We start from the raw sequence: 27,986 nt of genomic DNA, 5'->3' as shown, positions 1-27,986 counted from the left end.
TTTTTCTTTTTCTTTTTTCTGTCTTCTTCTCACAACTCCATAGTTCGTTTCTCGAGACTGTCAACCGTCTCTATAGAATCGAAACGAGTCCGTAGGGATCCATCCAGTCGGCTCACCAACCACCGGAAAATATCCTTCTCGTCTATCTATCTTGGGGAAAACTTATCGTTCGTTACTGGGAAACGGGGTGCTGCCAAGATACCTGTCGTTTGCCAACACGATTGCTTTCGACGTTTGACGAAATGCTGGTCGAATCATGATATGTTTGAATGATTCCACTTAGACTCGACAAAAGATTGGAAACAGGATTTTCAAGTAACTTTGTTGGTCCGTTCGTTATTTTTTAGCGATAGGAACATTCATTTCATTTTTATAATAAAGCGAACATTTGATTGGCAATTTTTTCAACTCTTATCTAGTTATTGTTTTCATTATTACGATAAAGGGTTATTGCTATGCATCATCTTGCTCATTTTCATGATGAGAAAATTACCATCGCTGGTATTGTTCGATAATTGAATGTGAATCTTGTTATTGGGATTGTAATTAGTATACAGCTTGTGGCCATACCGGTGTAACTTGATAATTTTATCCACCTTTGTTAGTAATTAATTATTCTCAACGATGTTTACTTTATTATATCACATTTAAATTGAAATTTCAATTACGTTTTATAATATGTCATACCTATTTACTTCAGAAATGAATTCTAATTACTTATATGTATATAAGTGAATAGTATTTAATTAACAGTGATAGAAATTTCATTTTGAAATTAGAATCATAATAGGATAAAAAGTTTCATTCAGTCAGGTTGTTATGAAACCTTGCAAAGAAATTTTATAATTACAGCATAATTAATTAAACACGTGAAATTATTCATGGTAATCAGTGTTGAATTCGTTGGTTAGCCTCAAACGAAATTTGCGGTGGAATATATTTGGAAATTTCCTCTGTTATAATTCGCTTCCACAGGTAATTTGGAAAGTAGATTGTATTTCTATACAGAAACGACTGAAAAAGATATACACGTTCGCAACACGACAAAATCAATTCTGTAGAATTTATTGTTCTATTCAATAAAATCAATCCAGAGAAATGAAGCCATAAAACATAGTTTTGATTAACTATAAAATAAAACGTAAGTGGTGCAATATTTTCAAATAAAAGTTTGACGAATAATCACTTCTATATTGAATTCAGTATTCTTGAAATGTAATATTTATTCGGTGTATCGTTTGATGGAAAACAGTAGAATATTAATAACAATATCCATTCCAAAATGGTAATTTTGACAAATGAATTTCTTAAACAATTGGAAAACGTGTATGCATTGAATAAATTGTGTCAGTTAATGAAGCAGAGTGAATACATTTGAAATGATGAATTGCTTCACGCGCTAAGTATCACACGCAGCCCATTAATACAAATCATTGCAGTATCTGTAATTATCTCTGGTAATCAACCGTCCGTCGAGGTGGATCTATTGTTTCACCAGCTCCAATCTTGTGCCTATCTAACTGTTCCTCCGCTCTACCTTCCTCTTGTGCCGATCCTGTCGTACTCACTATACAGGAGCCATTGATTTTCAGGATGTTGGACAATGCTCTCTCGGTGGTCAGCCGCAAATAAACCTAATCACGACTAGGGGGTGTCCGGAATTGTCAAGCCACTTTCGCCACCTGTCTCTGCCCACTTTGAAATTAGATTAGCATTCCAATCGATGATATCGTACTTGTTTATTCAGAACGATCATCATTCGTTGCTCGAAAATTAGCATTGAACAATTAATAGTTAAATACGGTAATCCATTAAAATTGACAATATTTGCATAATCGTTGAAGATCATGCGCTTAATTAGAATGATTACGTACGATCGCGTGGAGTATGATAATCCTCGGATTCTGACAGGGATCAAATGTGGTAAAAGATTAATCTCTTTAGCCCCTCCTATCTACTGTATTCTAATTTAATATTCTGTACTTCTTCCGGGTGTAATCCGCTTAGGTGCTTGTACGAGCATTATATTTACGTGTGCTTAATACTTAAAGCGTCTCCATTTATTCCATACATGATTTGGATTACACTGACGCTCGGTGTACACCTCAAAATATCATAGTAATATTAGAATTTCAAAATGTTACGATAGAATGGTAGAATTCGAAAATCGTTAAGGGATCAGGCTCTCGACCTAGTTTACGCGAATGGTGTTGACACGATTTCGATTAGCAATTATCGGAAGCATCGGGTCGAAGAATCGAGTCCCCGAAGAGTCGGGTTTTATTGTTAGAACGATTCACGTCCAGGCGACGATGCTCGCCGACGCGTGTAACACGAGACGCGAGCAGGTGAACAGAGCAAAGGGAACTTCTCAAACAGGAAACGTGGATTTCCTCGTTGCTCGTTCCGTATAACAATGTCTCCTCATCTCGCCGGGATCTTTACGCTTTTCCACGATAATGAGGGTGGATGGGGACACTGGAACTAGGTAGATTTAATTTCCCTTGGTCCTTACACTCGTCTTCCTCTTCTCCAATAGACGTTCGCGTTGCCGGCCTCGCCGTTCCGCGCCCCTTTTTCCTCGACTAATTGTTCCACGGATCAGAACCGTAGTAGGTCTTTCAAAGGGTATGTCTACCTTTGTTGTGGGATCCTTTTCGATTCCTTCCACGATTTTACACCGCTTCGTTACGATTCGTCTTAGCGTTCGTATCCTTTTCTCGCGTAATCCAGACCCACCGACGAATAAACTTCAAAGTAATTTCGTAATTCAGAATTTACGCAAGCTAAAAGAAATCAGCTTGTCGGTGGATTAAAACAGCACGTCATAATCTTTTCATACAAATCCGTATATTATTATACGGATAATTCCCTGAAACCTACGATCCATAATTATCCCCCAAAGAAAACAGCCACGTAACTAAAACATAATACACTCTTCTCCCATAAAAGCAGCTCGTACCAACGAAAGAGATTATCCGCCTCAAACGGTACACTACTTTTGTTCGTAAACTTTCCATCGTGGTTTTATTCACTTACGGGGTGGAATGGAATAAAAAGGGGCGCCGGACAGGGAAATTTCGCGTTAAAGAGAAAAAAGAACCAGCGGTGGATGTACGCGAATATCATTTTGTCGCGGGATGCAACGGCAAATGATGGGAAAAACGAATGGAAAAAGGGGAAAAGAGATGCAGAGAGAGGGTTCGATAAGCCTCTGGTAGGGAAGACCTATCCGTCAGAGGAAAGGCAAAAAGTTTCTTCATTTGTCGAGCAGTGTCCGATTCCGGGAAAGGAAACTTTCAAAAAGTCTGTCTGCCTCGTAACACGTGTCCAGCAAGCTGAAACTTTTTCCCATGGATGACGAAGATTCCTCGCTACTGGTCTCTGATCCCGTGGATATACCACGCTTCCTATTCCCGTGTGAATCGCCACCGAGGAACCTTCAATTCGATCAGGGAACAGAGTTACGGTTTGCCAGCTTGACCATTCTTCGTGAATGGAAACATCGGGGAAAGTAAATAGAGGAGGTTTATGAATCGTGTTAAGCGTAGTCACGTACGTGTATCCCGTCAGTATCGGTCAGTGATACGGGAGCTTATTCGAAATTACATTTTATAGGGTCGGTCAGAAAAGATTCTTTCAATGGACACACGTGTTTAGGTCTATTTGAAAAGTGTGTAAGAAGTAAAGTGGGAAAAGGTATTCAAATTGATGCCTTTCAATAACAACACTTGTTTCACTTTTATTTATTAAATACATAATTAATTTTTACACACAGATAGAAACGTACGTACAAGGTTTTTTAAATTAATTCTAACATCACAGATTGTATCTTGATATTCATCTTTCAGCGAGAGCTGGAAGAGAATGATAGATTATGACAGAAGATATTTTAATCAAAGTGTTACATCATTTATGAAATTTTAACGAAGAAAATTGTCTCAGATCGATGGAAACTTTGCATACCACGCTTTGTATATTATGAAGGATCATCGTTGATTTATTTCGCGCCATTATACTACAGAAATTGATTTCGAAAAGTTTCGATCACGATACTTGTCGTTCTTTTTCGCTTAAGAGACACTTTGAAATTCCAAACTATTGTTCGTCAATCGTTGTCAGAGTTATCATCTGATCGTCAGTCTGATCGATAGCAGGGATAACAATGTATCCGCGGACTGACCGGATTTCCTCTAAACGTAGCGCGATGGGTAATCGTCCCAATGGACAGGCAGCCTGGTGAAGCAGGAATTCGAATCGCGAATGGTACATATTCGCGAGTCGATCGTCGGGGATTCCAACTGGTACTTCCAGTCGTTCCAGTTAGTCGATGCTACAGCATCACTGTGCACCCATTCGTCTGGTATTCGAACTGGGCTTACACTTGCAAATGTATTCGCAACATTAGTGCCGGTCGGTGCGTTGAAATTGTTCGTCGAACTGTCACCGGTATCGTCGACGACCCGCCAGGAAAGTGTTAGTCGTAGAATACCTTGAGATATACCGTTAGCATTGGATGTTTCCTACAAGTGGAAGTCCGCTAAGATGGTCCGAGAAAATTGTTGAAATAATTGGTATTAACTTCGAGCTTGGAAATATTATTTTTCATCGGTGTTTCAAAGCTGAAACTTCAGATTCCAAGAAAAACGAAGAAACGAAGGGCTTAAAGTCTTGTAAAACAATCTTTTTGTTGCTGAAGAGGCTACCTTGTTGGAGGTTTGGCACAGAAAGTTATTAAACGTTACCTAGATAAGGTTCTAATCGGATCCTGTTATGTTTCTTCGTATTATTTTGGCATGAGTTCAAGCGGAAGGAACATCGGTGGAACGGTGCGGTTGGTTAAGGGTTAGGGATAGGAAATTATGGTGGAACGAAGAAAAATTTCATACCTTCGGTCTGGCATTCAGCCCAGCTTACGTGAAAATACACCGAGAGAGAAGCTGAACTTTCTCTCTGCTTATTTTTACGGGTCTGGATGCGTAGATCCTAAAATTGAGTCTTCCTTTCCGTTGCACCTCATCAGTCTTTTATGGCCTATGAATTTTCATGGGACGTCCTTCACTTTTTCCCCTCAGACGGATAAGTAAACTTTTCTCGAAGATTTATAAAAATCCATTACCTTTGCATGTAGATCGAATTGCTTTCCAATAATTATTTGGTTAAAAAAAATATTTGATATCGAAGAGATTTCAATGAGTTTCGATTGATATTCGAAAAATATCAGTTTCAATCGGTAACCTCAATTCGTACGATTCAATCTTACGCGTTGATGAAACAATCCAAGGATTTTTAAATTCCAAACGTTTTGCTAAGATGATTCAGCACGATCAGGTCGGATGATGTAGCACTTTCTTGTTGGCAGTTCCTATTCGGCTGCGAGAGAATCCATTCGCTTAATGCTTTTCCTTCTCTCCTTTCCATTTGCGCCAACTCGCGTATCCATCTCTCTCGTTCGTTTTCCCGTAGCCCGAGTTATCAGCAAGTTTCCACTTTAACTAACAACAATTCGGTAAGCAAACAATTAAGCTCGGAAAGTTGGCGCACGAGTTCCGTTTGTCAGGGGCCCGTGGCTCTGTCACAAAGGAGCACGAAATTAAAGTATTAACGAGCCACGACGTTTCCTCGTGGGTCTTCTTGCCAGATAAGATACTGACAGGTAGAAACTAGTTTCGTAGCCAATGGAGAAGGGTTTCTCTTGCTACCTAACCCCAAGCTGACTAGGCTGGCTGGACGTGAATTCTTTATGAGCTTGCCATGGCATCGTGAATTCTTGGGATCTCGAGCTCGTCTACGCGGCAGTTAGGCTTATCTGTTATCCAGAATTGTTAATGGCCAATCGAACTTATCCTCCAAATTGGCTAAAATACGGCTAAATTTGAATTATCAGGCTAGTTGATGTCTTATGGGATCTGACAGGTCTTGGGTATTCTTAACCATCAAATCAATCACCACCTACATAGTCAAAGAATTTTCAAGATGATACATTAATTTTGAGATATTCTGTATAAGGAAACTCATCCGAGGAAGTGTGACTATAGAAGTTTCACCCTTAATCTATAGTAGGATCAGAGACGCTGTTGATGCACGACTGTTATGGTATTATCGCGAGTACAACCATTAGCCGCGGATCAATTGCATTCGAGTAAGTCCTATCGGTGATTACGGGGTCGCGTGGAAACTGCGCAATCCTAGTACGATCCAACGGAATGCCGGTAATTCCTAGGATGCGCTTCCGCCGTTCCAGCTTGCATACTGGCCGAGTGTTCGATTCGCGAGTCCGCTTTCGTTCCCTCCTGGATCGATCACTTTCCACTCGCTGCATTCGGGCCAGAGCTCGCGAAACGATCCTCGTTTCGACGGATACTCGTTGCTATTAAAGATCGACCGACATAGGAACCGCGTCGAAATACAAGGTGTGCCATTTCTCACGACTGCCTTCGATATCTCAGTGGCTGCCGAAGATCGCTTGCTTTCGGCTAGGAAGGAACATCGATACATTCTATCAGAGCAACGTGTTACGTTACAAAGACACAAAGATGATATTACAAAGGAATACTTTGTGGTTCCAATCAATTACTGACTTAAACGATCATAAAAGTATCAAGATTACTCAAGAGTGCTTTGTGTTGGCTAATTAAAAGGGAATGTTCCGGTGGCGCCTTCCTTTTTTTGAGTTACGATATAAGTATCAGAGTATCGTGTTACTCTGAAAGGTTGCTCTGATACTTATTCCTCTTCTAATCCAAACAAATAAGGGCGGTATGTTATTTGAAGCAGTCAGTTGGGGTGTCACTCCACTCCATTCAAGTTAACTTCCCTTGATGGTTTAATATACATACGTCAGTATAAAGTTATTATCTGAAGAAGTTTCCGTTTCATATTTTTGCATTAGAAATTTCAAATCTCTACGGGTACGGTGGATTGAGGTATCACATATCATCGTGATACTGATTTGATGCACACCCGTTGCAGCATCGTTCATCCTAGCCCCCACGATATTGGACGTTGGAAAGTTCGAACTGTTCCTATTTGCTGAGATCCATTCCCTGCATATGAATAAACAGACGCTCCGAGGCGGGGAAATGCGCTTTACTCGGATGCGGGACTATGAATTATTGAAGAGTATAATTGTGTTCGATCGACGCTCGTTCGATGCAATCCCGGACGAGTTGTTTTACGGTTTAACTGTATGTGCGTTGAAATTAGGATTTTTTTGATTTTTTGCCTCAGTTCGTCGTTATTGTTGACATTAGATTTACGAACGCGACACGACTGTTTGATTAAATACTTTTTGCACTTGCTTTTGCTTAATGTCTTTAGTTATCTTGTAATCGATGTGTCGGGGAGTAAAAAGAAGTAAAAAGAAATTTTAGAAGAATATAAGACTGAACGTCTATGAAAAATTCGAAATGTCAGAATCGAAAATTTTATAGTTAGGAAAATTAAAAGGAATCTTCCCGGTGCCGGGCGTATAATAATTGAATCACACTATACAAACCTGTGTATAACTCGTTGACGTTCAACACAATACCCTTTCGCGATGTTGACCCACAGAAGCTCCCGTTTCTTTGAACTTATTTACTGAGCGTATACGATAGCGCTTGTATCCGGTATGAGTGGGCTTCTCGACAAACCACGTTTGAACAAGCAGCGCAGCGTGTCGTAATTGAATACGAATATAATTGAAAGTTTTTCTGTTCCCCGCGATCATGTCTCGGATAAAACAGACTGGAGAGCCACTCGCCGAACACTGTGCTTTGCGAAACGACGCAGATCGGTGAGATTGTTTCCTCTTCTTCTTTCCGAGTCGACATGAAATTCTTCGATCTTTCATTGATCCCCAGAGAGATTAATTGACCTTTCTCTATCTCCACTGGATTCCAACAGACCACCGCTCTCGAATGGCGTTATACTATAGCTTGATCGAGGAAGACAAAGCGAAGCGAAGGATCCATTTCTCAAGTTCGATTTGTCGGTTGATTTATATACGTCGAGTCATGGGGTTTCGATGTCGAGAATCATTAGAACAGAGCCGGTCGAATTGAGCGAGAAAGGGGAATATTGCTGATCAGACGCTTTTCATTGCTATTAAATATACATCCGTACATTATGAACATGATAATTATTCATAGAGATAGTATGCAGAATCAAGATTATTCTAGTCAATCAAATTCTTATTACTCGGGAATATAATATTGCAAAACTAAGAGGGAAAGATATAAATAGGTAATTATTTTTTAACGACGTCATTCGGAACACCAATTATTTTCGTCACAATGAGTACGCTTATCGATGAAAGCAAAATAACATTTACCTGTCAGTAGATGGTACTGATTTAATAAAAAGATAGGAGCTGACATAATGAACTCGATATAATCTGTAGATTAAATGAAAATTATGTGCAATCGTGAGACTATGAAGTTTTTCATTAATTTTATTAGCTCGTGATACTTAAAATGATATTTACATTTATTATACTGTTCATGTAACACACTGTTATTTTACATTATTCTTTGCACGTTACCGCGTATCGTTTAAGCTTGGCTAAAACAATTTCCATTTACAAGAGACGCGAGAGACGCTCCGTACACTTTGTCGTATTAACATTTCCGATGTAAAGCTCTTGAAATGGCCGGCATTCGTGGAAAATATATTCAAAGGGTGGGTGGAAAGGAATTAAGAGCGCGATGAACAGTTAATTGTTCGTCCGCGAACAAAATGCAGTTAAAATTTTGTTCCCATCTGGGCAACACTTTCTGCAATGCATGCGATAAAGGAGGACGCAAATAATTCAGCCGGCTGCATAATTAGCCCGGTCCGTTAGATTTAACGAGGGCAATAACGCCACTTCGTACTACGACCACTTAGAATATTAAACGATAAAGCACCGACCCAGCCAGCTTTACCGCCGATAACTGTTGGTCGTGTCCACTGGCACTGGCCTCTTGTCGCTTTGATCTCCGATAAATTTTCTGTAAAATATCGTACGCAACGTTAAGAAAAGGACAGCCACGTTTTAACGACTTAATTACACTTGGCTCTGGATAATTATCGCGTCATTCGCGAACCGGATGCTCGAAAGCTGCCTATGGTTAATCTTACAGCAGGTCTAAAAGTCGATTAGATTTATTTAGAATTTTTATTTGTACGAGATATTTTCATTGGTGTGACTAGGATTTTTATCTGGCACTGGGAGAAATTTTCCAACTTAATTTTTAGAAAAGAATACTTTTTATTAACTAAAATAGCATGATTTTGTTGGTATTTAGAAGCTAGCAACGTGAACATGCTCATGAAGGGAACATTGATTTATAGTTACGGATAACGTTGTTCTTTCATCAATCACGTATTATAATACCCTTTTAACACAGCATGCAATGTTTCTTATCAGAACGTTTACCAGGTTCCATTTTAATAATCCTTTATCGTTTCTTTCACGCCACAGGGGTCGCTTGTAATCTCGTGCCTTTTTCTTGTTACCAGTCGTTGTAATACTTAACGTTTGAAAGAATTTCTAGAAGTCTTGCAGCTACGTGCCTTATCTCCAACTCGAGTTTTCTCTTTTAATTTTATCCCCCGTTTTATGGGCCGAGATTTGCTTAAATAAACTGAAAGAAAAATTCTGTCCAGCAAAGTCTAACAGTTCCTGAATTTTACATAATAAAACAGAGTAATTTCTCTTTTCTATCGATGATTGTGCCCATACATCTCAGAAAATTGTTGGAAAATATTTGGAAAATGATTGGAAATTTTTTAAAAAAATTCTTCGAATGTTATCAATTTCTCTGAATGAAATTTCTATCATATTTTAACCAAACGAGTGTCATTTTCTCCCCGAGGATAAGCTTGTCCTTTTGAGTAATCCCCTCGCGATTTCTCCTTACGGAGAGGTGTTCATAGAGGAAACCCAACACGGACTTTCGTATCAATTTCGAGTCGGACAAATTGAAATGACACACGCGAGGCTCGGATAAACTTGCTCCATTCTTTATTAGCGGTTTGATAGGGGCTTTGCACTCGATCATCGTAACGACGTTCTCGCGTATCAACAGCTGTGCCACGTATCACTGACGGAAACTAATTTGCACGTAACCGTGTGCCGGTCTTATCGGAGCACCCTGGGTGCCAGTAAAAGGGTGATTACGCTTCCTTGAAACTGATACCAGTGCGGAGTGCATCTGCATGCTGCAATGTATTATTCAAGACCTTTTACTTTTTCACCGGCGAAAAAGTAATATGCCTATCGTAAAGTTGACCGAACGTGCTGCAATGGAAAGAAAGGAATGGGCTGAAGAAAAAGACGTCAGACTTTCTTGATATAGAGAAATTCATTTTTATTTGTCAAAATTTTTGATAAAATTTTACATTTGAAATTTTCAAATAAAACATCACATTCCCTGTAAACATGTCAAAAGTACAATACATAGAGTAACCAGTGACGTTATTTTATACGCGTGGTGTATCGAAAATGACTTCAATCAACAGAGAAATAACGATGTGAAATTCTCGTTCGGAATAGCGACAGCTCAAAAGACTGTTTTGAATTAATTGCGGGAACGAACTGTCCGGGTGTCGGTTGTCTGTAATTCGTTGCCGATCGCATGCAACTTCTGTTGTCGCTAATTATTATCCATTGTCAGTGGTAGATAATTACGATTAAACCGTACCTTTCATTGGCATCGAAACGACTGTTAGCGTGGAATCAATAAACGTCACGGTAAATTTGCACTTTTCTCTGTGTTTCTGTGAGCGAGATCGAAACGGGACTTTTAATCCTCAAACAGCAATTAAAATTTTGTAAATATTCTGATCGCGAAAAAATATTATTTGCCTTCTGTTAAATTGATAATTTAATTAAAAATCCACAGTCTACTGAAATTTGCTCAATTACTCGTTGAATTAAAAGGTAACTTCAGTTCGAAACATTGATCGAAACAAATGAACGAATGATCGATCAAAAGTTTTTTCTCGACATCCATTAACGTGGTAAATTCTCGGCGTTTATATAAAATGTTTAAAGATTGTCGCTGACTAGTCGACAAAAATTTCAAGTTTTAATTATTCTGATCGTGGAAGGTAGACGGTTTAATCGTTCGGTAATGGCTCGAAAAAGAGGAAGGGTGACGAAGAAATTGTCGAGGAGAAAAGTTCGAAACGTGAAACCGATGAAAATTGCTGCTCTAATCGTGTCCGCTATTCAAGACCTTCGTCAGACCAAAGGATCCACTACTAACAAGATCATAGGTTACATAAACTACGGGACGAATATGGGTGAGGGACAGGTTAAACGACAAGTGAGTGGTTTCAAGGTGATAATTGTGACGTAGAGGAACCCTTTCGAAGCAAGCAATTTAGACGAGTAATTTTGGCAGAGTTTAGAATCATTCAAAGCTTTCGTTCCATTTCGTATTAGTTTGAGCTACGTGTTACGGAGTTAAATATATCTGATGTATGTGAAAATTAGTTGGAATTTCGGTGGAGTAAAATTTTGTTCGATTTGTTTTATTTTGTTACAATGGTTCATAGTTTGTATCACTTTAATCTTGCATTGAAACTTTGTTTTTTTGATAAGCTTTATTTATGAAATATTTTCTGTATTCTATTTGTACGTCTATTAAGAATAATTTGAAATATCAAATAGAAAATATTTTAAATAGAAAGGGAAATTTCAGCATACAATTTTATTGGGAAATAAAATAACTACCACTTAGCTAGTAATTATTAGAAAAGGATTCGAAGTAAATGAAGCCGATATCATTTAATGACACTGTTCCCAGCTTAATTAGAGGGTAAAAGATCGGTAGAGTGTATAAATCTAGGTAATCGATAATTACAGGTAAAAGCAGCGTTGAGAAGGGGAGTCGAGTATGGCATACTAAGAAGGCACCGGGGTCACTATTTCCTCCCTGTGTCCGATGAATTAGATCGTGCAAATCGCATTGCCTTGAGATTCGCTAAATTACCTTTGCCCTCTTCCAATTCCATCAAGTCAAACACGATCCCTTCCCGCAAAATCACGTCGGTGAAAAGTCAAAGGAAGTTGACCAGCTCTAACGTAGGATCACAGAAGACGAAACGATTCGTAAAACCTCGTTCACCTTTAATTTCACCCACAGTTAGTTTGGCGAACGCTGTTTGCGTTGCTGATCATTTGTAACTCGATCGACCGTGATTCTTAAAGAGTAACTTTGTTATTTGATACCTACTGTACGATTAGGTTCATCATTCTTGTGAATTTTATAATATACAACTAAATTGTGGTGATTATGATTAAAAGTATCCTTTGTCGAATAGAAAACAATTGTTATTTTTTAAATTTGTCAAGTTGAAGTATTGCAAGATTTAACATTTGATAAGTAATAAATATGCAAAATCTTAGAATAATCATGAATAAGAGATTGGTTATTCAGAAAAGTATCAAATAAGATTGAAATTGCGAAGAAAGTATAGGTTCGCCATTTCAAGAGGTCCAGCCATTTAAACGGCCCCATTGTCTGAAAGATTTCAATACCTTTCGAAGCTAAATAGAGAGTGGCTGGCGATTGTAAATGGAAGAGGACGTTAAGACGAACGAATCGTTTTCTATTACGATATATCAATCGTACTGGTACTTGGTAAGTCCCTGCAAAATCCTTTTGTTCTTCCGTTCGGCACACGGCCACGAGAATTAAGTGAAATGAGGGACGAGCTTCTTTCGTAGATTGCATCGAAGACGGTGGCCACCGTAGGATGCCATTTATAAAACTTAGCAGCTTCTTACGGTGGCACGATAAACTTAATAGCTTTCGAAATTTACGGGATTTGGCTCGGCGACGGGCACTTCGCAAACGAAATTCTGCTTACATTCATATGTACAGGCTGTTTCCAAACTGGGAACTTATAACCAAAAAAATGATAAATCTACATGGAAAAATAAATCCAAAGTGCATAGTGATATTTTTTATTTAAAATTACAATAACTCAATAATTTTTCTTTTTTCTTTTTCACTCAATTTTACTGAACAGAACAAAACAAATGACTGAAATGTAAAATGAACAGAAAGGTTACAATTCATTCGCTTTAATTAAAATATTTTTAGATCACAGGTAGTAAAATTCATTGAAAAATACTTTTTCTCTTTTATTTCAAACCTGATGGTAACAGAAAACATCAAATGAATATTAATAACAGCGAAGTTATATTTCAACTCTTGTACGCGGATCTTGTTTTTATTTAAAAAAATCGTGAATTTTAATTTTGTTGTGCCTTTGATGTTGTCTATCGCTTTATCAATTTACGAACAATTCGTTTATTCACGTTTCCCTAGTCGCGGCAGCTATTTATTTACGTTGCTTTGAAATTTTATAGCGAATCGTTTTCCAATAAAAGGAATACCACCCCTTTGATATTTGAAGATCGTATTCGAGGTTGCTTTTTTCGCTCAAATTTATATTTACTTCTACCGTGTTCTCTAGGAAATTGCTGTGTTCGCTACAATAATCATAGACACGACTTTAAAGAAAAAAAAAATAAAAGACAGTAAAAGCAGTCATGTCAGGTAGTGAACAAAATAGTAAGAAACATTATGGGTAACATATTAAATTAACTGTGCAATTTCAGCAGTATTTAATAGTTCCTTTCTTCTTCCAATTTCAATTATTTTACTAAATTAAATTCATAACGCTGGTCATCGATAACTCTGATCGAGGTCGACAGATTAATCAATCAATCAAGGAATGTTCAATTTCCTATTAAATTATAATAGGAGAAAAATGAAATGGATTCTGTATATTTCAAAATTTGCTATTTCATTTTTATTCCTTTTCGTTTCACTATTTGCTGAAAAATCATACCAAAGGAAATGATTGGTGTAACGCGATATTTTCTCTTCCGTTTATTTTCTCGGCATTTTATGGGAAACATTTGTTTCAGTGTATCAGAGATGCAAAAACATAGAGAGAAGAGGAAAAAATTGTTATTCATATACATGGTGATTCAAGCCTGGCTCGTTTAAATACGATGTAACCGGGGACGGTATCGTAAGGCCTTTAGGTGGCAACTAGCTTGCCGAATTACCATTTAAACGGATTCGAATTGTTCCTGGCTATACGTTGTTCATAGTTCGACTATGTTTTCACGGATTATAGGCCGACACGGACTGCGTTGTTTCCCTCGAATTTAATGGAAATCGGCGCCGGTAACCTCGGACTAAATAATCTATTTTAGTTTCAAATGGAATACGAACAAACTAATTACCTTCGAATATATTCAGCTTTACGATAAGTAAGACGTATGAGATATTTATCATTAAAATAGTCTTTTTTCAAGTTCAAAGTAGAAATTCTTTAATCACAAATTGAATATCTCTCTGGTCAGTTAGACTCTTAATATCTCACAAAGATGAAGGGACGAAACGCCTCTGTAAATGTTTCTGTTTTTCTTTTCACGGCAAAAGTACCTATGTGGATATCTTGCATCAGGTGTTTCGAGAGAGTAATGATGGTATTTATCATTAGTTCTGCAGAGACGTGAAATTCACCGGGATGAGGTTTTCATGTGTTTTTTCCTTGGAATGTTTGGAATAAAAATGTTTGCTCCCTCGAGAACGAGGGATATATGCGATAAAGAAAATCGACAAAATATAACGCTTTCATTTTTCTGTCATGCAACGTTCCAGAAGTTATGGATATTTACTTTTGTATCATCTTCGGGGTTATTTAGTTAATGGATTTAATTTTTCTACCGCTCCACCACATCTTGTTCACTATTCTTTTTTTCTTTTTTTTTTTTTCGTAACATCTCTGTGTATGGTAAAATCTATCCATCTCTGAAATATTCCCGAGGATTTACGGGTTCGCTCTTGAAAGCATATTGCAGCCAGAAAATGACCAATGGCCGGCCGCTATGACTACTAGTTGCAAGGGACTGGAGGCTATCAGACTAGCGAAGTGAATGGCATTAGTGCGAATTCCAGGGTGGTGGTTGGCGGTTTTGCAATTGCTATTGCGTGGCTACACGTTTTCAGGATTCACCTCCCTTTTGTCGCGACCCGAAGACGATTGTTCCGTTCCGCTTTCGCTGCTTCAGCTTCGAAACGCGACGAAAGCAGTCGCGTCTCGTTTTATTGTAAGAATAAAGGAGAAGTTGTAAGAATCGCTTTTGAACTGGTTACTTTAACTGTAGGTACAGTCTGTGCTACGAGTTTCATTTTATTCTATCTGATTTACTTTCGATTTTTCTTACACTTCTTTCAGCATATCTTGGAAGAAAAATATCAGCGATAATTTACTATAAATCTTTTTTTTCAAATCCCTTGTATTCAGAGTCGGCGCACATGTGCATGAAAACCCTTTCATTTATCTCAAGATAAACGCGTGTTGCTCGTGAGTAATTGTTACCACCCCGAAACCTGATGCTCGCCATTAATTAATTACACAATATTAATTCAGGAATGCATCGCTATCGTGAAATCGATAGCTTATTCTCTTAGAAATTGAAGATACCGGCATTAACAATGGCCGTGGAAAATTGGCGAGGTTCGGCGTTAGTTTGCACCGGGGGTAAATTAATAAATTTTCCTCCGGAGTTGGTGAAGCTTTTGGTAAGGTTGTTTCTCGTGGAACTCTCCGAAATGCAACGATATGGCTCGCACAAAGTAATGGAATCATAACTGGCTACGAGCGAGTTGCGCACAGAAGACGATTGTCTCGCATTTCATAAAAGCTTACCGTTGCTGAATGCAAATTGCCACTTTGAACCTAGATGAGCTTGAAACCTTACAATGTATCAGGTGTACCAATGAGTAATCCACTATTTTTTTTTTTTCATAAGTTAAAAGTTAAGCTCTTTCTCTATTCTTTGGTAACAACTTACGACTCTTTGAAATCCGTATTTTATTGTAGTAAGAAAAATGGCAATAGATAAACAGTTTGTATTCTGTACAAATATGTTCTTTTCTTGGTAGAAAGATGATATAATATAGTGTATGCAAATATTGGCCGGAATTCAAATATTTGCCTGAGTGAAATTTATTTATTATTTACACTAGTAGAGAATTCCAATTAATATTCAAATTTACGACAGCCAAATGCAGTTTTCAGTTAAATGCTTTCTCGTAATTAACAACTACACACAGAAGAAACATAATACAATTTCCTTTTTAGAGCTTGATGTGATTCAAGCTTGGCAATTTCACGTAAACGGGCTTCAAAGCTCGCAAGCCAGAATAATTCGATTCGACTTTCATGCAGGTTGCTTATTAAAGCTACTTTGTTGATGTGAAACGAATTTTGAAGCACGTGAAATACATTCAAGGGACAACCTTTGCTCGTTACGCCATTTCTCTGCACAACGAACCGTTATTATATTTCCTCTTGCAACAAAATGGGTAGAGCGAATGAAAAACGTATTCACGCGCAATTTAATTAAATTTTTACATTGCAATCCTACCGTAACGACAGGGACTTTCCGAAGCAACGATAGGTGTCACCTGTCTCAGGTGAAACGAACGCAATTAAATTGTTCTAAAGGCGATCGTGTTTATTCGACAGGTTCGATCGTAAGGAATGTAATCATGGTAACGGAATGATACGAGGTTAAATCAGATTCCATGGTGCATTAGTTGGTGGGCTGCAAGCAACGCGATTAAGCTCTAAGTCCCCTTTTGTTGCACACGAGAAACGGTCGCATCCTGCTTCGAACGGCTCGTAGAGGAGCAGCCATGATAGAATAGAATGGAACATCGGTCGCATTATGGCCCCCATAATTGTGCCACTTTGATCAGAAGCTATTGCCCTGATTTTCAAGTAATTTTATTAGATCATTTTATCTCCATTAATCGTTCGACTGTCCAAGGGGGTAGAATTAATTAGGCGTTACAAAGTTGCTCGATCAATTATTTAATCGAGGATTCATGGAAGGAATAAAATCATTGCACGAGTCATTGATAAGAATTAATATCTTTTCTTTTTTAACTTTGCTCTTTTCGAAATGGAAAGTGTAATTTGTTGTTAAGTTTCTAGCTGGTGAGAAAAGGAGTTCAATAATTTAACACGTATCGCGGTCGAAAGTTGTTTTTTAATTAAGAATTTAATTAACTTTGTAAATGTACGTTGCCTTCGTCGAGCTAGAGAGTCAGAATTATTCGAAACGTAATTGCGGAAAGTAAGGGCAGTATTTTAACGCGGGCGAAGCTTTCCTTAGCTCACCGTTCGGAAGGGATGTTTATCGTGATTCATTAAATGTGGAAAAATGCGTTGCTGTTGGCGGAGTAAAAATTGCGTGGCAAGAAAATTGCATAGAGTAAACCGAGTCACGTTTTCTTGCGAGATCCACCGCGCTCGTAAACTGAAGAAGTTTATTGGCAGCTTAAGAGTAGCGACTGTTAACAGTCTCTATTTGAACTTGTTGAAAACTGAAAAGTTTTAACAGAATTTCTTATACAAAATATAGTAAAAAAAGAGAAAGGAAAATTAAAAGTAACGAACACGAAGAGCTTCTTCCTTTGATGATAAAATTAAATGTTATTAAAGATTGTAGATTGTTGTTAAAAATATGTACTTTTCTTCTTGGTACGTGTATTAAATTTTTCCCCGTAAAGAAACTTCTTTCACCGTTCAATTTTCTTTAAAAATTCTTCTACATTGTTTCCTCTTTCATTCTAATAAACGAAGTTTTCAATTAACAACTTTCTTCATTCACTACGGAAGAAACTCGACCGCCTTCGAGTTAATTTTAATTCTGTTTGTTTCATCAAATATTTTCATCCGTTTAAAGGTCAGATAATTACCTTTAGACATGTTTAATTTGTTCAAAGTTTTCCACCATTTATCCAAGTGATTCGTTCCGTCTGATTAATGAGTCGGGAGTAATTAAGAGCAAGTTTTATTTATTCAATTTCTCGCCTGTACCTCGCTATGATTTATCTTCGAAATTTCGAATGTGCTCTGCGTTCTGACACGCGGGGTCTTTCGAAAGATAAAAAGGAATATTCCAAAGGTTGCACGTTCCTCGTCTCCGTGAAAACTAGTCTGTCTCTAGATGTGTACATTATGGATTATGCAATACGGGTGATACGTGTGTAGAAGAATCTCTTGTTTTATCTGAAGAAGAAGTCTACCCCATTTGTTACTGGGTTTGCATAGTTCTTCGCAAAAGGAATATTGCGTTTATTCCATTCATCTACTTTTTAACTTTATTATTTGTATTTTTATTGATCTGTAATATTTTATTTATCGTCGGAACAGTACGAACGTGAAATTCCCTAAGAATATTATATTCCATGCTTACTGAAATTCCACCGTCTTAGTTTAAGAACACGCATTTCGCGGCGAAAAAAAAATATGTAGGTACGCTTGAAAAACGGTGGCCAGGTAATTCGAATTTCTCTTCTATTTCTGGCCAGCTAGCTGGTTTGTACGCAACAACACTCGTTATCGCGGTGTACTCGCGTTTCGTCCTTCTTTCATCTTGTTGGTTCCTCGTCCAACGCAGCTTGGTAAAATTAAAACAGCCCCGGTATAATGAAGTTAAGGTTTCGGCACATTGCCGCGTTCCTCTTTTCCCGTACAGCCAGAAAATGAACGGCTTAAAGGAAGAAAGAGGAAATCGTAGGTAAAGGAAGTGGAGTAGACGAGAAAAAAGGTAGAGATTTCTCTGACCTCGGTATCTGGTGCACCTGTGTCTGACCATGTTCTGGACGTTCAATGGTTGCTGTGCTTCGACTTGAGCAGTGGTTAGTTTCGTTAGGTTGTTCCTTTTTTCACGAACGCACATTTTCCTTGCAGAATTTCCGTGGAAAATATAAGAAACGTTGAGAATGATGAGCAGTTTCGATTTGATTGCCAGGGACTGCGCATGTCTGACGATATATTGACCTATTCTACTTGTCTGACTACTTATTGCCTATGTTACTTCTTTAACTTTTTTAATCACTTATTACACCCATCACATAAATTATTTCATCATATCCTATGTATTATTTCACTATGCGATGTAATATTCTACATGTCTGACTTTCCATTGATTTGTACTACTTATCTGACTACCGCTGCCTCTGCTTACCTTATTCTACTTGACTGATTATTCACACTATTTCCATTCCACTTTTCATATCATGTAGTCGTGTTGTATACAAATATTTCTAATCATGTAACCAATAAGGAAGCATAGAATCGGTGGGAAAGGAATGGTAAACCCAGTGCAAAGTTTCCAAAGAGAGAAAACATCGCAACGTGAGAGGTTAGTAACGTATAGTTAAGCGTCGCTACGAACACGGAATGACGTCGACCAGTTCCTAAATTCTCTTAAGCCCGTTGAGTGAAAAAGGGAAGACCGAGAAAGTACTTCCCTGATTTGTTAATACCCACTGGATTTTATGGTGGATTTAGTCGGTGGATGTTTCTCAGTGATTTATTTTCGATCGCGGGGTTCCGAGTTAATGGATTTTTCCTACCCTCCTACCAACTGTAATGAGATAAAATGCTTTTAATGTTCGTTCGGATACACCTTGGATAGTTTTCGTTTCACCGAATTCGCGTTTCAATATACGTTTGTACGTGTAAATGTTTCGTTACAAGTGTTCTCGTGTTTATCTTGCAATTTCTAAACGATCCTTTTATGCAACATCTATATAGAATGAAATTTTCTGGTATTTTATTATCTGAAAAATATAATTCGAAGGTGTTGGATTTGGATCTACTGGAAAAAGTATACTTTCATTTTTATAGAAAATGAAACAAAAATTAATTCTCATTAGTTTAAATGAAAATTGTTAATTTAAAATATAGGAAAATATGTTTTTCATCTAATTTTATATTTTCCAAATTCAATTATACTTTATCCACGTATTTCACGTATCTGGTGGCATAATAAATGCATAAAAATCCGCGCTTCAACAATGCCATTGTCATTCGCATATAAGCGATCAGCGGTGTGGAGATCATGAAAGGATCTTAATAGAAAAAAAAAAAACTTGCATCCGTCTCCGTTGAAACGGTCGATTCGTTGCCCGAAGCCGTAACCTGACAGAGGAACGGAAACCCGCCGACAAAAACACGAATAATCGGCGTGTGCACCGTCGGTCGGAAACGGAAGAGCCGTGGAAACTCGGTCGACGATGCGACGGAGAGTGGAGCGAACGCAGAAATCGAAAATATAAACCGGCTTCATAAGTCAAGCATCCGCCATGCTCGACGCAGCACGTCGATGCATTACGTCGCGTATTCCCGACGGAGGATCGATGCTGCGGCTCACTCTCAAGGGGTTGGTAGTTAGTGGCGTAATTTCACCGGAAACGGGTGCGTCGTTTATCGCGGTGAAACACATTCGTCACTCCTCGTGCTTTTCGTTGTCGTTCGATTTTTCTCTTCGAGCCGCTCTGTTCTCATTTCTTTGCCTAGCATGTAGTACTGTGCGGCCCGACCAATATGTCGGGTTCCCGACTTCCAATATCTAATTAACTAATCATTTACAATTTCTACTACTATTATTACACTGGAAGTCGAACGCTCTCTCCAAAATCACAGCTTGGGTCGCTTTCTTAGCTAGACGCTCCTTTCGTGGGGCTGTTGGGTCGTCGTCGGCCTCGGGGTTGGGGTTGCAGCGTCGTTGTCCAGTCCTTCCGTCGGCTCTACCGGCCCGATACCGACGGATGGGCGAAAGGGTTAGGTGTTAGGAGGGGGGTATTAAATATATAAAGAAAAAATCAATTTAACTTCATTTTATAATTTTTCATACATTTTTGACTCGTAATATGATAGCAATTTCCTTGTTTAATCTTGGAAATTTGATTTAACAGAGGAAGCATTGGAAAGATGTTACAGGATGGTCTTTGTTAATTCAATATGTACAGTTGCCACATAAATCATTCGGTCCGATGGTAGAAATATTTTCTTCAATGGCGCAGAGTGAAATACATCCAGTAAATGAGATACCGAGCGGAACGAACTGCAGTAGAAATCCATGGAACGTTGACAGAGATTCATGACCGCGTTGAAAAGAACGAACAATTAGTCAGCGACATTTCGCAATAAATATCCACCGGCAAACTGATACATTTTCTACCAATTAATTCGCCGATATCTGATTATTTATCGCGTGGGTTTCCAGCTTTCAAGTAGCAACAATAAATTTCGTTGCGGCCACACTATATTCCCACGAACGCGATTAACATTTTTGGTTAGCGCCAGACAACGTTACCCAATAAAATGTTGCATGTTTTGATCCACTTTTTGTTGCAATTTATATCGAGAAATGTAGCCCCTCGAAGTTTTTCATACGCAAACAATTTGTAGTGGAAAAGTATAATTTTTCGAAATTTTAAATTAGCAAACCATCTGTTTGTAGAAGTATCAGCAGGGGCTGATCAGAAGTTGCATTAGTTTACAGTAACTTTCTGCTTTCCATTCATCGTGGCGTATCATAATTGACATATCACGAATGATGTATTATGATTGACGTACCATAAGTCCATGAGAACGTCGAACGTTGATTCGAAATCCGAAATTGCAGCCCAGTTTCCTCAATTAAGAGTGCGGCTTCCAATCCCTGCACGAACAGTTCTAATAAACTTCCTCTGGATTCATGAAACTGTAATTGCTTGAACTGTTCTTTTACAAGGAATTATTTTGCATTTCAACGAATTTTGATTATTAGTCTAAAATAAATAAATGGACCCAGAAAGCTGGTTTGCAGAAAGAAATATTGATTAGAATTTTTTCAAACGACAATCTTTCATGTCACCTCGATATCAAGAGGTCTCGCGAATCACCAGAAACTCGAATGCTTTTCCAACAGGCTGAACAAAAATAATTGGCCTTTAATAAACGAACCCTTCGGCCCGTGTTTTCAATTGTTCTATTTGATTTTCATCCTCAAAGAAATTTCGAATGTTTCGTGTTATTAGAGAAATCTCGTTCGAAGAGTCTTCCACTCACTTTTACTATCTTGTTTAACGATCGATTATTGCAACAAGGATTGCAAGTTTCATTTAAATATCTTTATAATTTACAACACTTCTTGCTTTATAAATTTCTAGAAAATAATGAAATATAAATTGATATGTCACGGTATGTCGATGAAAAGAGGAAAAATTGAATTTTCTCTGTCGATTCGTTCACCTTTGAACAATTTATTGACCACTCGCATGAATATAAAGTGGAATATTAACTTCTCTACCCTTTGTTTATCTCCTTCGTGCAAATGAACGTAAATAAACTAGGCTGGCCTATATTTGCCCAAACTGAATTATTTGAAATACGCTACAGGCACACGTATTTAGCCCGCTTGACACTGCATAAACATTCAAATGAAATAATTAAGCGCGATGTAAATCCGGCGGCGTTTTTCCCTCGGGATACGCGTGCAATTGAAATTGTTTTCCGCGTACCTAGCAGATTCGAATACTATGTTGCGAGTTCTTTCATCGCTTTTGACATAGACGTTTTCAAACGAACGTCGATGCTTAATTAATATTTTAATGATTAATTAACAAATGATTTGACGTGCTTTTAGTAAAGTTATAAAAATTAATTAAAGGATCGCGAACGTATTATATTTAAAAGTATTATGTCATGGAAGGGTTAAACCACTCCCTGCTGGTAACAGAGGAAGGATGGGGCGTCCGTGACGCGGAACGATGGAACCGGAAGTCACACGCGAAGCATCCGTCAGTGAGTCAGGTAGTTAGAGGAATCTCGACCGGTCCTTGACCAAATCGTTCGCGGCTTATTAACCTCTGTACCAGGTTCATCTATTTCTGTCCGCCATGAGAGAACCTTTAGCGTCGATTAATTATCCGTAACGTTTAGAAAGCATCTTGTGATACGAAATTCGAGGCTTATTTTTCATTCGATTTTTCCCTCTAAAACTTAAGTAAACTTCTAGTTACTCTAGCGTGAACACTTTGATCGCGTAATAAATGAATCGTTTAACCGTTAATCAATTTCCAGTCGATAAGTAGAGGCGTCGGAAAGTTAGTTAATAAGCTTCCGGTTGGTAAATCGTTAAGCGGAAGGCTGTAGTACACGAAAGGCGAGGAGTTAAGAGTTTTGGATTGATGCATAAACCATCGCGAATCCCGGGAAAAGTTCACCGATAGTTTACGATTAAACCATCGTGAACGGAGTGTAGACGGATTTTCAGCAGGTGTTTCTATCATGGCGGCGATGTAACGATGTTACAGCAGCGGAAAGTTGGTCGAGATGACGAATCGTGGCATGGAAACGGACAGAAATACGTTTCGGGGGTGTTCGTTTATGCAAATTGCCACTTACCCGGGAAATCGTTTGCGAGCTCTACCCACTGTGGAATAAAATACATAACGAGGAGGCGGGAAATAAGCGAACGGGCTGGGGTGAAGCCTGAATATGGCTGGCCTAAAATACACAGAATTTTCTCTTCTCTCTCTTTCGCTTGAAATCAAATATGCCTTCTTGATTTTTACTTTCTTATCTGTGCCTGTTTTTTCATTAGAAAACAAAATATCCTAAAATTTGGAATTTTTATTTTTCAAAGATACAGAAATGATAGGTATATCAACAGGCGCGTTGTATACAAATATTTCTAATCATGCATGCAACCACGAACAAGGAGATTGTTTTACGGTCTTTGATTCAGTCAAGCAGATTCCCTACAGGTGCACGCTTTGAAATCGTATAACAATCGCACACTAACGATACATGGTTTCTCCCTTTGACACGATTAGTCGCATAATCGTTTCATTAATCAAAGTCTGATTCTAAGTCGATTCACGTACGCAGACTAATGTCTGGAATATGTACATGTGTAAGTACTAGGATCATCCATGTATGACTTATTTTCTTTGTTGGATAATAAATATCCGAAAATTTGGTATAGAAGGTGGAATTTTTATCGGTAGATATAAGAGTTGCGGACTTTATAATGGCTTCCACGAACCGCCAGCATCGACATCTTGAATCCGTTAGATAAAGGCCGTTGCGATCGCAGCAACGTGTTACCGCGAAACGATGAACGCGATTTACGAGGCTATTGCCGCAAGGTGCTGCACCCTTTTCGATGGCAGGCATTGATATGGCCAGCAAAAAAATACGAGCCACTTTGGAAGTGCGCTGTCGCAGACTACTAACTCGTTGAACGTAAACCAACTGTTCGACGATCGACCGTTCCGCCTGCGTTTCCGACCTATGAGCGGCTCGAATTTGAATGTGACACTGGTGAATACCAATTAGAATCGGAAGATAAAGCGCACCTGTAACACCCTTTCAAATCTTTACGACAGGATTTGCCGGGAGAATATGAAAATTTCATTCTATTGCCCGGAGAAAGTAGAAGGTCCACCAATTAACCGTGTCATATTCCAGAACATTTTCATTTATGAACCGTTCGTCTGGACCAGTTTAATTTTACTAATGATATTTCGAAATTTAATCAAAGGGGTGACAAAATATTTTTCCTTTTCACTTTTTTGAAAGAGTACAAAAGGATTTGGAACGGTCGGGTGTAGAATAGAATAGAATAGAATAGAGGAAGCAAGTGGTTTATTCATGGGAATGCGCGACAGTGAGAAAAGAGTCTGGACGAAATAATGTTAGAAAATAAATTCTACTTCCGTTTATTGTCCAAAGCGGAAAAAGTATGTGGCACGTGGCACATTCCAGTCGTGGCTATCTCAACGGGAAGAGATCTCGAGCGTTATCCCTCTCATAATTTCGTAGGCAGCTTACACGAGCTTAACTCTCGTCCGTTCTCCGCCACCGTCTATGCGTTTTTCCCTGAAGCTCGCTAGCTATTTCCAAGCCTGCAACCATGCCCCCTCATAAACTTAACATAAGGGTTAAGTCTTACCAGTCTTTTACCCCTCTCTCTTTCACTTTGCTCTTTTCATTCCTTTTGTGGACTGGATACCTCTTGGCTCGCGCTATTCCCCTCACATCAAAGCCTCTTTACTACTTTCTGCTCGTTACACGAAATTATGCGGGAACTCGCGTGTAATTTCGCTTTTTGAACGACCACCGTCTCGTAGATACCCCGGCCGAATCGTTGAATTCCTTCAGGATTTTCGAGGTAATGGAATAACGAAGCTATGGAAGGATATCACCTCCTTATTAGACGTTGGTCCATCCTTTAAAATAGAGTAACTTTTTTCCAACGGAAGAGTGAAATAAAAAAAAACTTGCCTCCATTTGTTCAAGACACCATTTTTCATTCTTTATTTTTTCTTTACTCGACACGAAATGAACCTGGAAAGGTATATATTTCCATTTTACGAACTTGAAGCGCGATTTAAATGGTAATGCTATGGTATCGTAAGGCGCGTTTGAAAGCAACAGTAGAAACGCGTAATCCCATGATTCGCTCGCGATTTTGTGGGAATCGTATGTTCCTTTTCGACGAACAACCAAACGGGAAAGTGTGTTTTCGAAGAAACAGCAGGGAGGGAACGTGTTTTCATGACGTTACAACCGTTGCTCGCTGGATTTTATTGCGCCTCCATTACCATACCCTCGCGAACGGAACTTTCGTCGCGAAATGTATTCGTGGGACGACATTTCAGCACAGAGTCGTTTTTCAATAAAATTATCTCACCCCTGGATACATCACCGAAATCACGCCGTTCGGGAACACTTTGCTATAAGATTTTACTTTCGGACAATATTTTTCTCTTAAAAGAAAAAGGATCCATTTCGTGGAGTAATGAATGACAGACGCGGTGGTTGGTGAATACAAGGTCTAAAGACTTTTTAAGATGAAACTTTGTCGGGGAATCATCGTTAATTTAAATTTCAAAAGTATAAAGAAATTGTAAATTATGCTTATGGTAGTAGCTAATGAAAGTATATTCTAAAAATGCAAAATACCGTAAGTAGCTTACAGACTAAAAGTCAGTCATCTTGTGTTAAGAATTTTGATAAAACATTTATGTAGTCGTTTACATAAAATGTCGAGTTTTAAATTGATATGCCATAAGTGGTTTGAAAAAAAGAAGAAAAAAAATGTCACGCGTAGCTATCTGCATTTTTACATAAATTTATTGCTGCGAAGACAAAAATTGCATTTCACCCGTCTCATAAATTTTCTCATCCCGAAATCTAGAAAGACAACAAGTTTCGTATAAACTGTGCCGGAATGTTTCTCATGACGAATGCTATCGTCGTTTGCAATTTTTCCAAAACTGCATCTACCTGTTTCCTGAAATGACGGACGTACGTATGTATGTACATGTACAGTTCGCCTCATCCGTTTCCACCTCGAACACGTGGACGAGGCCGGACGTCAGATAAAATACCGGAACTCCATTTCGTCGACGGAATTGCAATTTCGCGAGATTCGTACGCCTTCACATTTCTTTTTACCATCAACCAGATGCGTATACACACGTCACGACGAGTTATTTGGTAAACAATACCGGTTTGATGAATTTTCCCGCGAGATATTCCATTTGACCAGTTCGATCCGGAAGAAATCGTTTTTTCAAGCAAATGATTTTTCAAAACTATTACTATTTTCATTAGATTAAGGTGTCTGCAAGAGGCACTCTAAATATCACTTTAAATAAAAATTATTTATGTTTAATAACTTTTAGAAATGTACACTTAAGCATTATATTAAGGAATTAGCCCTGCATATCTTGGTAATTTGCATTTTATTGTATCTGTCTGACTATGCGCTGACTTATACTACTGCGGCGCGGCGTTCAGTAGTAATGATCAATACCTAGTCCGACCGAACATAGACAAAAAAGAAACGTAAAAATTGTTACATTAAAAATGATTCTTCTAATTATTATTTACTATTAATTCACTTGACATTTATTCTATTTATAACGGCGAATTATATTTCATCTCGTCCATTCAATATTCGTCAATATTTTCGATATCGAGGTATAGGTATAACGGTCTCGTCAATTTTCTAGGAAGCAGAGAGGATTAAGTGACAGAAGCAATCGGCAATCAATTACAAGCGGCGATGATCGCGCGATTAGCCGTGCCGTCAGGCGCGAAATCGTTCTCATATAAATCACACGACAACCTCAGCCGAAATCGGCCCCTAGGAAATCGTTGCCCGTGTATACGTGTACCCCGCCCCCTTCGAACGATTCGATTTACGGATTGCTCCTCTCGATGTTCCGTTCCCTCGACCCCGTTGTCACCTGCTTCCTTCTCACTTTCTCCATCGGAAACGAAGAGAGCCCACTGGTTTCCGGTGCTTCATTGACGAAACGTCAACCCCAGATGTTGCTCTCCCTTGTACCAATCCTACCTCTAATTTCTACCAAGCCTAATTCCTTGGGCTTGTTATCCTTGCATTCGGCATTAAGGTAACACTTGCTGTCTCGAACATTTCTTCCTTTTTATTTATTTATTTTCAGACAGTTTAATGGTTCATTTCGATGGATAATTAAAAAGAATGAATTGCTTTATTTAAAAGAATTTTTTTATTTATCAATTCTAACAGAGTCCTTGTTAATGAACTTACTTATTACCTATCATTATGTATAATTACGGTTTGAAACGGGAACTCGATGAAAGTTGGACGCGTTCGTAAATTAAAAAATAAACTGAAACTGGTAACATATGATGTCTGACAGAGGGTTCATAAATATATACAGCACAAGTCATCCGAAGGAATACATCCGCTTCTTATTCTTTGATGATATATGAAAATATTACTAAGAAAGAAGATATATGGTTGAGGGGTAGAGTACGATACCAGGAGAAAAAAATTTCCTTATTATTATTTTCGAGATTTCCCACCTAAATATTTGTTCAAGTAGAATCGTATATCTTCTTTTATATTCTTTGAAGGTAGCGAGGGTATTCTGTCCCAGAAAATATTTTTTAAATTTTCTTTTCAATCATTCTCAAAGATAAGAATTTTCATTCTAAATAATAGAAAAGTTAGTGAAACAATTCAACTTTCTTCACACGCGTTCTTTCATATTTAATAGAAATGAATCACGACTTTCTCGAATTTTAGATCGCACAGAAACGTAATTGTTCCGTGATTAGTCTGTAACGTAACTGTA

The 27,986-nt window shown here is 38.3% G+C and overlaps 2 protein-coding genes across 6 annotated transcripts in view; both read left to right on the top strand.

Moving 5' to 3' along the window:
• Positions 1-27,986, top strand: part of LOC114871724 (TWiK family of potassium channels protein 9-like) — a 176,960-nt gene that overhangs the window by 28,426 nt on the left and 120,548 nt on the right. The window lies entirely within an intron of this gene.
• On the top strand, positions 11,100-12,157 carry LOC114871725. Its single transcript, XM_029177964.1, has 2 exons — positions 11,100-11,294; positions 11,837-12,157. The coding sequence occupies exons 1-2, from the start codon at positions 11,100-11,102 to the stop codon at positions 12,155-12,157; spliced, it is 516 nt and encodes a 171-aa protein (XP_029033797.1).

Source organism: Osmia bicornis, chromosome 12 (genome assembly GCF_907164935.1).
Source record: "Osmia bicornis bicornis chromosome 12, iOsmBic2.1, whole genome shotgun sequence".
Classification (NCBI taxonomy): Eukaryota; Metazoa; Arthropoda; class Insecta; order Hymenoptera; family Megachilidae; genus Osmia; species Osmia bicornis.
Note: the sequence above shows the minus strand (reverse complement) of the source record. Positions and strands in the feature narration are given on the sequence as shown.

Bases quoted from the DNA above. Each gene is read 5' to 3' on its own strand.
- LOC114871725 (XM_029177964.1), top strand. From the start codon at position 11,100: ATGGCTCGAAAAAGAGGAAGGGTGACGAAGAAATTGTCGAGGAGAAAA. The intron at 11,295-11,836 runs GTGAGTGGTTTC...CGATAATTACAG, and splicing joins AGGGACAGGTTAAACGACAA to GTAAAAGCAGCGTTGAGAAG.